Genomic DNA, 16,176 nt, shown 5'->3' on the forward strand with positions numbered 1-16,176 from the left:
ATGTGAACCGTTTTCTCCAGTGAGGGCATTCTGCATCGACCGGAACAAATGGTAATCAGAAGGGACAAGATCTGGGCTATAAGGCGACTATAAGGCGACTATTTCCAAATAGTTCTTAACCGGAATATCAACGCGGGGCCTAGTGTTGTCGTAATAAATATTATTGCTTCGTATCCTGGAATCTGCTCTCTTCAAACGGATTAATTGTGTTCGGTAGCGTTCTTCATTGATGGTTTCACCTGGATTTAGCATCTCATAATACATCACACCCTTCTAATTCCACCAAATATAGAGCATTACCTTCAAACCGTGGATATTCGACTGTGCCGTTGAATTGACTGATCGATTGGCTTGGGGTTGTCCTAATGGATCCATTTTCCATCACCAGTAACAATCCGATGCAAAAATGACGTTCCAGACACGCCTTTCGACGTCTCTCGGTTTGAGTTCACGTGAAACCCAATTTCCTCGCTTTTAAACGTTTTAAAATGGCTGCTTGAATGTCACCCAAAGTTTTTGCGAGCTCTTCTTGTATTTGGGAAGAATCTTCATCGAGTAATGCTTCTAGTTCTTCATCTTCGAACTTTTTTGGCTGCCCAGGACGTTCAATATTAAACTAATGAAGAAACACTCCTCGCAAAAACACTTTTTCACGAACAAATTATTGTTAACGGTTCCAACGAACGACATGTAGCTTTCCAACGCAGATTCGGAATATTAGCTTACGCCATCTGTTATAAAACCGCACGAATTAATTTTTTGTACAACATTTTCAAGTATATCAAATTTGCGTATCACTTTTTTCCCTCGGTCATATTTTTATATGGATTTCAACAATGCGTAATACATTTTATGGTCTTTCGAGCCGTATTAAAATCCGATCAACGACAACTCGACTATAATATCTATGTATTACACATACGCTGTCAGTTAAATTGTAGAAAGAGCAATGGAAACTTGAAAGAGTGACGACAAGCAAATAGAAGAAGCAATAACACGCTGATCTGCGGTCGAGGGTGTCAAAGCTCAAAACGGTGGGGATGGAACAATGCGTATGACGTCACAGACGGCAGAGAGCGCTTGTCGCATGGCCAAGTGAGCGTCAGTGCCGTCAGTTCAGTCACGTTAACGTACGGAAACGTTCGTCGTATTGCGTTTTTAGATAATTTCATCGCGGGTAGTGAAACGAATTTATTTTTTTGTTTAAATATAGTGTGTATGTGAAGTTTCGAGTGATTTTTTCTAATCTTCATTCGTTCAGCCTATGGAACACATCGTGACATTATGTTGACTTCGCCTAATCAGTATTTGAGACCGGAGTATCTCACGCCGTTACCTACAACGGTAAGTTCTTCATTAGGAATTGTAATTGCTCTAAATAAGACACTCAATCTCAATTATATTTGTTGTTTTACATTATTGAACATAACCTCAACAATAAAATCAATCAACAAAATATAACGATGAAGTTGTTTTAAGGTTAGGAAACACGAAAAGTCGACGCGGACTAGATCCGGTCAATACGATAGCTATTCGAGTTTTATTTTCGGTCATATTTCGTCCTGTACATTACCAGGCATTAATACTTGATGATCTTTATTTATTTTTTCGCTTTTTTGTGAATATTAAATGTGAACAATCCCATTAATATTCGAAAGAAATGATCGTAATCGCCGGGTAGATCTGGATCGTCGTTTTTTGACTAATTATCATTTCAGAAGTGTAGTGGTGGATCCGGGATTCATCTACAATTATAAATAGACGCAAAAATCTGATTTATTTTGCTTAAATCGCGTCATTAATCGATGATATTGCAAATTAACGCATTTTTTGACCATCCACCAACATTTTAAGACGTAAATGATAGTGCTAGATAATATCAAACTTCTAGATCATTTAAGTAAGCGAATTGTCTCTTAAGAGGGCTGGAATTTCAATTAGAAACTCTCAAATGTGTTTTTAAAGTTAAAATGATTGAAGTTTTTTACACAATCCACGTCTCATTCTACAATATCTGTTACCATCGATGTTTTGATTGAACTGATTAATCAAGAACGTTATGTGACATATCGAGCAGATACTAAACGATTTTACTTGGATAAGATATGAAAAAATTCTTCCAAACGTACATTTTTGTTGACCTACGAAACAATGTTCATAGAAATCCAGAAATTCGAGTCGATGATCCACCCAAATGATTTTAATTTGTACACCGCGTATAATAAATAACAATACTCAATAAAAATATTAATTACAATAGTAAAAACAAAATATATTACTCACAGAATAAATATTTTCTGATGAAATATACGACTCATAAATTTTAATCATTTATATTAATATTATTTCCTGTACCATGTAACATTGTGTTAATATTATCTTTATATACATATGAAAATTATTATTTATGATATTTTTACTACGTATTGTATAATATGTACACAAGAATTTCGTTTCATCCTGTCATAAACTATATTACTTGTATATCTTGATGTTGGTTGTCGTTCAAACTAATTGAATAGATCAGCAAATGTGGATACTTCGGATAAAAGTTTCTGCACCGAAAACTCTTCTGGGAAACTCTAACCAGAGAAGATCTGCTGAATGTACCAACTTAAAACGACAACCTAGTCCTCTTGGGGTCCCAATGGACAACCGAAGACGCTAAATTTAGCGGGTAATGCGGCATTCTCTCGAAGGAACTCTAGAGGACTACACCAGGAAGCGAAGACGAAGATCTCGGGAAGTTACAACCATCCTACATTCTGGACTTTCTAGAAAAGACTTTTAGAAACTTTGTGACGTCCACCGCTATTGAATATTTCTACAGATTCTTATTATTTCTTTTGAAAATGGTTATTTGTTTTTGGTAAATTATTAGAACAATCAACAAACCAAAACTCTTCTGGTAAACTCTAACCAGAGAAGATCTGCTGAATGTACCAACTTAAAACGACAACCTAGTTCTCTTGGGGTCCCAATGGACACCCGAAGACGCTAAATTTAGCGGGTAATGCGGCATTCTCTCGAAGGAACTCTAGAGGACTACACCAGGAAGCGAAGACGAAGATCTCGGGAAGTTACAACCATCATACATACATTCTGGACTTTCCAAAAGGACTTTTAGAAAGATTACGTTGTCTATCGCTGTTTTCATAATCCTGTGAAACGGATCCAATATAGTTCTATAGAGTAGTTACTCGTGAAGAAGTTCAATAACCTCCAATTGAGCTTTGCAATCTTTCAAGACATACATCCGCGATATTATAAGTCTTATAGTAGATATGAATCATAAGTTTTATATTTTCTTCGTTTTTATTCCATAATCCTGGCTTTAGATTGTCATTTCCAGCCGCTTCGTGGTCGACCTCTACTCCGTGTTGCAATTGGACATTGGAGTTTTGTATAATCAACAGATTGAATAAAATTCGAGATAATTTTGCGTATTTTTCTAAAAATTCTACGCTTATTTTTGAGTTTCCACTCTCCATCAAAGAGTTTGCTAGATAAAAGTACCCAGAGGGCTTTGGACGGGTCTATGTCGAGTTTTCCTTGCATAATGACGGATCTCTAAGTCTGGTCATAATATTATATCGTCTCCAACGTGATATTGACTTAGAAAATTGAACTAAAACAGTGTATACTGTAGATATTTCTCCTTTAAATACCTCTTGTCGAAATCGTACAACAGACAGAACTTTACCAGCGAATTTCGCTTTTTTTTTCTTTATTTTTTACATTTCCGTATAAAAATAATCGTTTCCTATGATATTAAAATTGGAAAGTGTGAAGTATATTCCACAGAAGGTTCAGATATTTTGGTTTTGAAAAGCTGTTCAAACCAAATTCGAAAATTTTATTCAATGTCAAAAGTAAAAAAATAGAGTTTTTCGCAATTTTCAGCAAAACGGTGAGTTTTATCAAAAAAATACCTCAGATAAAAATTGTAGATCATAAAATTATCTACAAAAAACGTATCAATACTTTTTTTCCTACGATCCACCGTTTCTGAGATATAATGATTTAAAAATCAATTAAGTATATTTTCAGTAATAAACTTTTATTACAACATTGAATTGAACCGAGACTTTTTGTGAGTATTTCTAAAAAATTTCTGTTGACTGATTGGAACTATCAAAAGTTCATCTAATAAATTATCAACTGACGAAGATGTTATAGCCATTAAATACGACGACGAATATATATGAAATATTTCAACTTTTACAACTTTTTGAATCGTTATATCTCAGAAACGGTAGATCGTCAGAAAAAAAGTATTGATACATTTTTTGTAGATAATTTTATGTTCTACAATTTTTGTCTGAGGTATTTTCATGATAAAACTCGCCATTTTGTAAAAAATCGCGAAAAACTCATTTTTTTAACCTTTGATCTTTAATAAAATTTTAGTAGCATATTTTTTGTTCTAATTTGACCGGACTATTAATCTAAAAGTTAAAAATAATTCTTGTTTCATTTAATATTTGGTGGTTGAACAAATCCAAATCATTTCGATAATTATTCTTCAACTTTTTATGACCACCAACAAAATCAGTTTTTCTTCGTTTCCGTAGATTTTGTTTTTGCGACGCGCCTCCTAGAGATTCTCGAGTCTTAACAATTCACACTCTCGATTTATTCTATATTCCATGTCCTTAGATTTGCGCGTAGTTTCGTCAATTTTTGTGATAAAATTATTCAAAAATCAAAATATCCAAAAACGTTCTTGTTTGAATTGTTTTTTTTTTCGAACAATTCATGCAATATCTGTTCGATTGAATTCCTAAAACCACCTCGAGATGATGATTCATCATCAAAAGTTGAAGCGACTTGATGAAAGTCATAGAAAATTATCGCGCTAAAATCTTGAAACTGAATTTAAATGTTGGTATTTCTTTTCCAATCCAATATTATCAAGCGTAAATTAGTAAATGAAGAAATTTCTTTTTGTTGCAGCTCGATGCTAAGAAGAGCCCTTTAGCTTTGCTCGCCCAAACGTGCAGTCAGATAGGCGCAGACACCCCGAATTCCAAACTACTTCAAAGTTCTGAGAAATCTTCAAAATCCAAAAACGATTCTCAAAGAGATAAGAATGAACCGACGAACAAATCATCGAAATTAGACGTACTAAGTCCGAGGGAGAAATCTAAATCTCCCGAAGAAAGATCGAATTCCGTATCCGGTGCAACAAATAGAGTACGTACTCCGGTGGCATCTAAACCGATAACCAATGGAAGGTGTTCGAGTAATTTGAGTAATTCCCCTAGAGCGTCACCGGCCGAAAGAAAAAGTCCCGCCACCGAAAGTAACGCAGACGGAAGCGCAACTCCTGAAAAATCTTTAGGAAGAACTACTCCTCATACGCCATCTTCATCAGCTTCAAAAACAGCTTTCACCCCCAACATATTAACGTCGTCATCAGATCCAGCTATAAAAGATCTACCGTTGGGCACTTTTAAACCGGGTGTACCCCCTCCGACGAGTTCTCCGTTTATAGGAGGATACCCATCGTTTCCTCTATCCATGGACTTGATGGCTTCCACGTTAATGAATCAACATCACGCTTTAAAAAACGGCGGACTCGTTCCTTACCTCGGTTACGGTCGAATCAAATCGCAAGATTCGTTATCTTCGGCGTGTAGAGATCCTTATTGTACAGGATGTAGTGTTAGTTCCCATTTACTAGGTACTTCGGTGAAATCTTGTCCTGCCGGATGTACTCAATGTGATCATTCGAAACCCCCGACGACCGCCAGTTACATGAGCCACGGTCCGGCAGCTACGGCGTACGCTCACGCGCAACTGGCCGCCCTAGCTGCGGCTTCCCACCTTCCGTACGTGTGTAATTGGATATCAGGCGATGCGGCTTATTGCGGAAAAAGATTTTCCAGTCCCGAAGAACTCCTAACTCATTTAAGGACTCATACTAGCGGAGCTATTTCCGATAATAGCTCGGCTTTATCGATGCTAGGTTCACCTGGAATACCTCCGACGCATCCATTACTCCACAGAACATATCCCACGCCGCCGCTTAGTCCTTTAGCGACGGCGAGATATCATCCTTATAGTAAACCGTCCTTATTACCTCCTTCGCTTAGTTCGTCGTCCTTACCTGGATTTCCTTTGGGGCATCCAGGGATTTCCCCTTATCTTTCTCCTTATTCTTTGTACGGGCCTAGATTGGGCGCCACGCCCGGTATGCATCAGTAGATTTTCTCGTGGAGCCAAATACTTTTTTTATATATAAATATATAAAAAAAAAAGAAAAGCTGTGTTACAGACTCCTAGTCTTTAAATATTTCCTAGATGCTTTAAGCGTTCGGGCGGATACTTTTTTGAATATTTTTTTTGTGCCCAATCGTTTGGAGCGTCGTGGTTTCACCTGGTGTATTATTGTGTGGACGTTTATAGTGTGATATTATTTTTAATAATGTACATTTTCGAATAACGCCCTAGGGTCATTCATTTCCGGAAAATTTCGGTGCTCGTTCAAAAAATAAATCTCGCCAAGTTTGAGCAGCAACATACCGAGTTGAGTTGAATTGAGAATGTTGAATGCAAAATCAGTTCCTAGTCCGACGAGAAATTCCCTAAATTGAGGATAATACAATGTTATATTTGACCAATTGTTTCGGTTGAACTGGAAACGTGGTCCTTGAAAGTGAGATCCTTAACCAGAGATGTAGCAGACTTCTACGTATCCTGCAAAGACCTAAATATCGAACCTTCAAGCTCGTACTGACGGGAGAGATCGAGCAGGGAGGAAACAACATTCTTGGTTACGAAATATAACAATCTGGCGTGGTGCTGAAGAGGGATGCCTTCAGATAATAGTTTAGAAGCTTCTGTGACGAGGAATTTACTTTTGCATGATCTGGAAACGCGGTCCTTGAAAGTGAGATCCTTAACCAGAGATGTAGCAGACTTCTACGTATCCTGCAAAGACCTAAATATCGAACCTTCAAGCTCGTACTGACGGGAGAGATCGAGCAGGGAGGAAACAACATTCTTGGTTACGAAATATAACAAACTGGCGTGGTGCAAAAGAAGGATGCCTTCAGATAATAGTTTAGAAGCTTCTGCGACGAGGAATTTACTTTTGTATGATTTGGAAACGCGGTCCTTGAAAGTGATATCCTTAATCAGAGATGTAGCAGACTTCTAAGGATCCTGCAAAGACCTAAATATCCAACCTTCAAGCTCGTACTGACGGGAGAGATCGAGCAGGGAGGAAACAACATTCTTGGTTACAAAATATAACAAACTGGCGTGGTGCAAAAGAAGGATGCCTTCAGATAATAGTTTAGAAGCTTCTGCGACGAGGAATTTACTTTTGTATAATCTGGAATCCTCAACTAGAAATATAGCAGACTTCTACGGATCCTGTGAAGACCTAGTATTCAACCTTCACGCTCATACTGACGGGAAAGATCGACCAGGGAGAAAACAACATTCCTGGTTACGAAATATAACAATCTGGCGTGGTGCTGAAGAGGGATGCCTTCAGATAATAGTTTAGAAGCTTCTGTGACGAGGAAGTTACTTTTGCATGATCTGGAAACGCGGTCCTTGAAAGTGAGATCCTTAACCAGAGATGTAGCAGACTTCTACGGATCCTGCAAAGACCTAGATATCCAACTTTCAAGCTCATACTGACGGGAAAGATCGACCAGGGAGGAAACAACATTCCTGGTTACGAAATATAACAAACTGGCGTGGTGCAGAAAAGGGATGCCTTCAGATAATAGTTTAGAAGCTTCTGCGACGAGGAATTTACTTTTGTATGATCTGGAAACGCGGTCCTTGAAAGTGATATCCTTAATCAGAGATGTAGCAGACTTCTAAGGATCCTGTGAAGACCTAGATATCCAACTTTCAAGCTCATACTGACGGGAAAGATCGACCAGGGAGGAAACAACATTCCTGGTTACGAAATATAACAATCTGGCGTGGTGCTGAAGAGGGATGCCTTCAGATAATAGTTTAGAAGCTTCTGCGACGAGGAATTTACTTTTGTATGATCTGGAAACGCGGTCCTTGAAAGTGAGATCCTTAACCAGAGATGTAGCAGACTTCTACGGATCCTGCAAAGACATAAATATCCAACCTTCAAGCTCATACTGACGGGAGAGATCGAGCAGGGAGGAAACAACATTCTTGGTTACAAAATATAACAAACTGGCGTGGTGCAAAAGAAGGATGCCTTCAGATAATAGTTTAGAAGCTTCTGCGACGAGGAAGTTACTTTTGCATGATCTGAAAACGCGGTCCTTGAAAGTGAGATCCTTAACCAGAGATGTAGCAGACTTCTACGGATCCTGCAAAGACCTAAATATCCAACTTTCAAGCTCATACTGACGGGAAAGATCGACCAGGGAGGAAACAACATTCTTGGTTACAAAATATAACAAACTGGCGTGGTGCAAAAGAAGGATGCCTTCAGATAATAGTTTAGAAGCTTCTGCGACGAGGAAGTTACTTTTGCAGGATCTGGAAACGCGGTCCTTGAAAGTGAGATCCTTAACCAGAGATGTAGCAGACTTCTACGGATCCTGCAAAGACCTAAATATCCAACTTTCAAGCTCATACTGACGGGAAAGATCGACCAGGGAGGAAACAACATTCTTGGTTACAAAATATAACAAACTGGCGTGGTGCAAAAGAAGGATGCCTTCAGATAATAGTTTAGAAGCTTCTGCGACGAGGAAGTTACTTTTGCATGATCTGGAAACGCGGTCCTTGAAAGTGAGATCCTTAACCAGAGATGTAGCAGACTTCTACGGATCCTGCAAAGACCTAAATATCCAACTTTCAAGCTCATACTGACGGGAAAGATCGACCAGGGAGGAAACAACATTCTTGGTTACAAAATATAACAAACTGGCGTGGTGCAAAAGAAGGATGCCTTCAGATAATAGTTTAGAAGCTTCTGCGACGAGGAAGTTACTTTTGCATGATCTGGAAACGCGGTCCTTGAAAGTGAGATCCTTAACCAGAGATGTAGCAGACTTCTACGTATCCTGCAAAGACCTAGATATCCAACTTTCAAGCTCATACTGACGGGAAAGATCGACCAGGGAGGAAACAACATTCCTGGTTACGAAATATAACAAACTGGCGTGGTGCAGAAAAGGGATGCCTTCAGATAATAGTTTAGAAGCTTCTGCGACGAGGAATTTACTTTTGTATGATCTGGAAACGCGGTCCTTGAAAGTGATATCCTTAATCAGAGATGTAGCAGACTTCTAAGGATCCTGTGAAGACCTAGATATCCAACTTTCAAGCTCATACTGACGGGAAAGATCGACCAGGGAGGAAACAACATTCCTGGTTACGAAATATAACAATCTGGCGTGGTGCTGAAGAGGGATGCCTTCAGATAATAGTTTAGAAGCTTCTGCGACGAGGAATTTACTTTTGTATGATCTGGAAACGCGGTCCTTGAAAGTGATATCCTTAATCAGAGATGTAGCAGACTTCTAAGGATCCTGTGAAGACCTAGATATCCAACTTTCAAGCTCATACTGACGGGAAAGATCGACCAGGGAGGAAACAACATTCCTGGTTACGAAATATAATAATCTGGCGTGGTGCTGAAGAGGGATGCCTTCAGATAATAGTTTAGAAGCTTCTGCGACGAGGAATTTACTTTTGTATGATCTGGAAACGCGGTCCTTGAAAGTGATATCCTTAATCAGAGATGTAGCAGACTTCTAAGGATCCTGTGAAGACCTAGATATCCAACTTTCAAGCTCATACTGACGGGAAAGATCGACCAGGGAGAAAACAACATTCCTGGTTACGAAATATAACAAACTGGCGTGGTGCAGAAGAGGGATGCCTTCAGATAATAGTTTAGAAGCTTCTGCGACGAGGAATTTACTTTTGTATGATCTGGAAACGCGGTCCTTGAAAGTGATATCCTTAATCAGAGATGTAGCAGACTTCTAAGGATCCTGTGAAGACCTAGATATCCAACTTTCAAGCTCATACTGACGGGAAAGATCGACCAGGGAGGAAACAACATTCCTGGTTACGAAATATAACAAACTGGCGTGGTGCTGAAGAGGGATGCCTTCAGATAATAGTTTAGAAGCTTCTGCGACGAGGAATTTACTTTTGTATGATCTGGAAACGCGGTCCTTGAAAGTGATATCCTTAACCAGAGATGTAGCAGACTTCTACGTATCCTGCAAAGACCTAGATATCCAACTTTCAAGCTCATACTGACGGGAAAGATCGACCAGGGAGGAAACAACATTCCTGGTTACGAAATATAACAAACTGGCGTGGTGCAGAAGAGGGATGCCTTCAGATAATAGTTTAGAAGCTTCTGCGACGAGGAATTTACTTTTGTATGATCTGGAAACGCGGTCCTTGAAAGTGATATCCTTAACCAGAGATGTAGCAGACTTCTACGGATCCTGCAAAGACCTAAATATCCAACCTTCAAGCTCGTACTGACGGGAGAGATCGACCAGGGAGGAAACAACATTCCTGGTTACGAAATATAACAAACTGGCGTGGCATTCGTCGTGCAGAAGAGGGATGTCTTCAGATAATAGTTTAGAAGCTTCGGACAAGAGAAAACTTCACAGCAAAGTGTCCCACATGGTATATCAAACATTTTTTTTACATCCATTTTGATTGGTGAAACTTTGTAATCAAATTGTGAGTACTTGGAATTAAGAGCTCGAACTTATTGAGATGTAGATGAATATTTTGCATGAGCACCGAAAAAATAAATGAATCACTCTACTATTTATGTAAATACTTGTTATGATTGAAATTTTCGTTTTTGCATATTTGACATTCGATTGTCGTTTGTCACTTTTCAACTGTACCCAATCGACGACTCGTCGATCGTGTTTCAAGTTTTTTTCCCCTGTAATATAATTCGTATCTGAAATATGATCGACGAAAGTCTTTCGTTGTCTTTATCAATCAACAAGAAGCTGCTGCTAGTGAAATACACTCAATTTATACAGGGTGGGAGAAATTCGACGTGAAATTAATGTTTTGGCATAAAAAAATTTGTAATACCACCCACCGTTTTCGAGTTATAGGCGTTCAAAGTGGCGAAATCATAACTCATATTTTCTAAAGTATACATTCGAAAATTATGGATGTTTATGTCCATTTAGTGTGTTTTATTAAATAAATATACTATATTTAGAATGTGTCTTTATGACGAACTGTTTTCTTGGCATGTACAACGATCTAAACATCTCCATATCTCTTAAACCATAAATTTTATCGAATTAAACAAAGAGTAGGTAATTTTTTGTTGGAAAATCGATTGAAAAATTCATTTTTGTTATCTTGACATTGTACAAGCTGTCCCTGTAAAAATAAATTGTTAACCATTGGGCATGATCCGTCTCTGACCTTCAGATAATAGTTTAGAATAAATTTATACCGTCAAACATATGTCACAGCATTATTTTCACGACATCTCACACCTGACTTTAATGTAAAAAAGAAACATTAACTTCTAGCCCCAGCGAGTTCAAATTTTGATATTTCATAATGGAATTTTGGGTAATTTTAAGCTTTCGTAGTTCCCTCGTTTTTTGGCTCTAAAAAATCGAAAAATCATCCGATGTCGATGAATTTTTTGTATATTAATTGGGAATAAAAAAAATCGAAACTTGTATTGTTTAGGTGAGGTTGGGGGGGATGGGGGGTGTGCTAAAAATTCAGAACAAATATTTACATTTGGTCTGTTTGATTGAGTGCATTTTCATGAACATTTAAAGCCAAGGAAACTAATATAAGCTTCCATTTTTTTTATTTCCTCATTTTTTATTGAGAATCCTTCGAATAAACGAAGATTTCAAAAAAATCGGATGATTTTTCGATTTGCTAAAGCCAAAAAACGAGGAAATTGCATAATAGAATTTTTGGTAATTGTGAATTTTCGTAGTTCCCTCGTGTTTTGGCTGTAGAAAATCGAAAAATCATCCGATGTCGATGAATTTTTTGTATATTAATTGGGAATAAAAAAAATCGAAACTTGTATTGTTTAGGTGAGGTTGGGGGGGATGGGGGGTGTGCTAAAAATTCAGAACAAATATTTACATTTGGTCTGTTTGATTGAGTGCATTTTCATGAACATTTAAAGCCAAGGAAACTAATATAAGCTTCCATTTTTTTTATTTCCTCATTTTTTATTGAGAATCCTTCGTAAAAACGAAGATTTCAAAAAAATCGGATGATTTTTCGATTTGCTAAAGCCAAAAAACGAGGAAATTGCATAATAGAATTTTTGGTAATTGTGAATTTTCGTAGTTCCCTCGTGTTTTGGCTGTAGAAAATCGAAAAATCATCCGATTTCGACGAATTTTTTGTATATTAATTGGAGAATAAAAAAAATCGAAACTTGTATTGTCTAGGTGAGGTTGGGGGGGATGGGGGGCGGGCTAAAAATTCAGAACAAATGTTTACATTTGGTCTGCTTGATTGAGTGCATTTTCATGAACATTTAAAGCCAAGGAAACTAATATAAGCTTCCATTTTTTTTATTTCCTCATTTTTTATTGAGAATCCTTCGTAAAAGCGAAGATTTCAAAAAAATCGGATGATTTTTCGATTTGCTAAAGCCAAAAAACGAGGAAATTGCATAATAGAATTTTTGGTAATTTTGAATTTTCGTAGTTCCCTCGTGTTTTGGCTGTAGAAAATCGAAAAATCATCCGATTTCGACGAATTTTTTGTATATTAATTGGAGAATAAAAAAATCGAAACTTGTATTGTTTAGGTGAGGTTGGGGGGGATGGGGGGTGTGCTAAAAATTCAGAACAAATATTTACATTTGGTCTGTTTGATTGAGTGCATTTTCATGAACATTTAAAGCCAAGGAAACTAATATAAGCTTCCATTCTTTTTATTTCCTCATTTTTTATTGAGAATCCTTCGTAAAAACGAAGATTTCAAAAAAATCGGATGATTTTTCGATTTGCTAAAGCCAAAAAACGAGGAAATTGCATAATAAAATTTTTGGTAATTGTGAATTTTCGTAGTTCCCTCGTGTTTTGGCTCTAAAAAATCGAAAAATCATCCGATGTCGATGAATTTTTTGTATATTAATTGGGAATAAAAAAAATCGAAACTTGTATTGTTTAGGTGAGGTTGGGGGGGATGGGGGGCGGGCTAAAAATTCAGAACAAATGTTTACATTTGGTCTGCTTGATTGAGTGCATTTTCATGAACATTTAAAGCCAAGGAAACTAATATAAGCTTCCATTTTTTTTATTTCCTCATTTTTTATTGAGAATCCTTCGTAAAAGCGAAGATTTCAAAAAAATCGGATGATTTTTCGATTTGCTAAAGCCAAAAAACGAGAAAATTGCATAATAGAATTTTTGGTAATTGTGAATTTTCGTAGTTCCCTCGTGTTTTGGCTGTAGAAAATCGAAAAATCATCCGATTTCGACGAATTTTTTGTATATTAATTGGAGAATAAAAAAATCGAAACTTCTATTGTTTAGGTGAGGTTGGGGGGGATGGGGGGTGTGCTAAAAATTCAGAACAAATATTTACATTTGGTCTGTTTGATTGAGTGCATTTTCATGAACATTTAAAGCCAAGGAAACTAATATAAGCTTCCATTTTTTTTATTTCCTCATTTTTTATTGAGAATCCTTCGTAAAAGCGAAGATTTCAAAAAAATCGGATGATTTTTCGATTTGCTAAAGCCAAAAAACGAGGAAATTGCATAATAGAATTTTTGGTAATTGTGAATTTTCGTAGTTCCCTCGTGTTTTGGCTGTAGAAAATCGAAAAATCATCCGATGTCGATGAATTTTTTGTATATTAATTGGGAATAAAAAAAATCGAAACTTGTATTGTTTAGGTGAGGTTGGGGGGGATGGGGGGCGGGCTAAAAATTCAGAACAAATGTTTACATTTGGTCTGCTTGATTGAGTGCATTTTCATGAACATTTAAAGCCAAGGAAACTAATATAAGCTTCCATTTTTTTTATTTCCTCATTTTTTATTGAGAATCCTTCGTAAAAGCGAAGATTTCAAAAAAATCGGATGATTTTTCGATTTGCTAAAGCCAAAAAACGAGAAAATTGCATAATAGAATTTTTGGTAATTGTGAATTTTCGTAGTTCCCTCGTGTTTTGGCTGTAGAAAATCGAAAAATCATCCGATTTCGACGAATTTTTTGTATATTAATTGGAGAATAAAAAAATCGAAACTTGTATTGTTTAGGTGAGGTTGGGGGGGATGGGGGGTGTGCTAAAAATTCAGAACAAATATTTACATTTGGTCTGTTTGATTGAGTGCATTTTCATGAACATTTAAAGCCAAGGAAACTAATATAAGCTTCCATTCTTTTTATTTCCTCATTTTTTATTGAGAATCCTTCGTAAAAACGAAGATTTCAAAAAAATCGGATGATTTTTCGATTTGCTAAAGCCAAAAAACGAGAAAATTGCATAATAGAATTTTTGGTAATTGTGAATTTTCGTAGTTCCCTCGTGTTTTGGCTCTAAAAAATTGAAAAATCATCCGATTTCGACGAATTTTTTGTATATTAATTGGAGAATAAAAAAAATCGAAACTTGTATTGTCTAGGTGAGGTTGGGGGGGATGGGGGGTGTGCTAAAAATTCAGAACAAATATTTACATTTGGTCTGTTTGATTGAGTGCATTTTCATGAACATTTAAAGCCAAGGAAACTAATATAAGCTTCCATTTTTTTTATTTCCTCATTTTTTATTGAGAATCCTTCGTAAAAGCGAAGATTTCAAAAAAATCGGATGATTTTTCGATTTGCTAAAGCCAAAAAACGAGGAAATTGCATAATAGAATTTTTGGTAATTGTGAATTTTCGTAGTTCCCTCGTGTTTTGGCTGTAGAAAATCGAAAAATCATCCGATGTCGATGAATTTTTTGTATATTAATTGGGAATAAAAAAAATCGAAACTTGTATTGTTTAGGTGAGGTTGGGGGGGATGGGGGGCGGGCTAAAAATTCAGAACAAATGTTTACATTTGGTCTGCTTGATTGAGTGCATTTTCATGAACATTTAAAGCCAAGGAAACTAATATAAGCTTCCATTCTTTTTATTTCCTCATTTTTTATTGAGAATCCTTCGTAAAAACGAAGATTTCAAAAAAATCGGATGATTTTTCGATTTGCTAAAGCCAAAAAACGAGGAAATTGCATAATAAAATTTTTGGTAATTGTGAATTTTCGTAGTACCCTCGTGTTTTGGCTCTAAAAAATTGAAAAATCATCCGATTTCGACGAATTTTTTGTATATTAATTGGAGAATAAAAAAAATCGAAACTTGTATTGTCTAGGTGAGGTTGGGGGGGATGGGGGGCGGGCTAAAAATTCAGAACAAATGTTTACATTTGGTCTGCTTGATTGAGTGCATTTTCATGAACATTTAAAGCCAAGGAAACTAATATAAGCTCCCATTTTTTTTGTTTCCTCATTTTTTATCGTAAATCCTCCGTAAAAACGAAGATTTGTACCAAAAATTCATCGAAATCGGATTATCTTTCGATTTTCTAGAGCAAAAAAACCAGAAGACCGCGAAATTATAAAACTACCGAATTTTAAAACGTCCTATATATAAAATTTTTTAGAACCATTTCCAAAATATCGAAAATGTTTCGTTCATTTTTTAAAAAATTGAAAAAACGTTATTACCATTAATAATTAACACGAAAGTTGTCTCAGAAGTACTCAAAATAATAAAAAAAAAGTAAAAAAATTTAGAAAAAAATATCTTTCAACATAATCACCTCAATATATCAGTTTCCCAACGCAGTTGGTTTTACATACATTACAAGTTCCTTACATAATCATTTTTTTTAACAACACAGTCAAAAAAAAAACTCTCACGGTCTTTTAATTTCAAAAAAACCAAAAATTCCGCTTGCTTATTATACAAGTTAATTATAAAATGAACCTCGTATATTTACATAACCTTAAAAGTATAATTTGTACAATTATTTCAAATTTTTCAAGTACATTTTCATTAACTTAAATTCCATAACACAAAATGAAAAATCGCATTACATGCGGACGGTTTCACAGCATTTGGTCTTGTTAGAAACCACGAAGAAAGTTTTTTTTCATAACAATCCATCAGGGTCAATTGGTTGTAGCGTTCGTGCCCCGATCAGGACCCCAGCTAACACATCATTCAAT

The 16,176-nt window shown here is 36.4% G+C and overlaps 1 protein-coding gene across 1 annotated transcript; it reads left to right on the forward strand.

The window, feature by feature from the left end:
* Nucleotides 1–1,104: 1,104 nt before the first annotated feature.
* LOC130448650 (zinc finger protein Elbow) lies at nt 1,105–6,268 on the forward strand. The gene is made up of 2 exons (XM_056786103.1): nt 1,105–1,344; nt 4,957–6,268. The coding sequence occupies exons 1-2, from the start codon at nt 1,285–1,287 to the stop codon at nt 6,208–6,210; spliced, it is 1,314 nt and encodes a 437-aa protein (XP_056642081.1). The 5' UTR covers nt 1,105–1,284; the 3' UTR covers nt 6,211–6,268.
* Nucleotides 6,269–16,176: the final 9,908 nt, after the last annotated feature.

The sequence above is a fragment of the Diorhabda sublineata genome, chromosome 9 (assembly GCF_026230105.1).
Source record: "Diorhabda sublineata isolate icDioSubl1.1 chromosome 9, icDioSubl1.1, whole genome shotgun sequence".
NCBI lineage: Eukaryota > Metazoa > Arthropoda > Insecta > Coleoptera > Chrysomelidae > Diorhabda > Diorhabda sublineata.

What these genes read in the sequence shown, in the direction of transcription:
- LOC130448650 (XM_056786103.1), top strand. Translation starts at nt 1,285, where the DNA reads ATGTTGACTTCGCCTAATCAGTATTTGAGACCGGAGTATCTCACGCCG. An exon ending in TCACGCCGTTACCTACAACG is followed by an intron (nt 1,345 to 4,956) that starts GTAAGTTCTTCA and finishes TTTTTGTTGCAG; the next exon opens with CTCGATGCTAAGAAGAGCCC.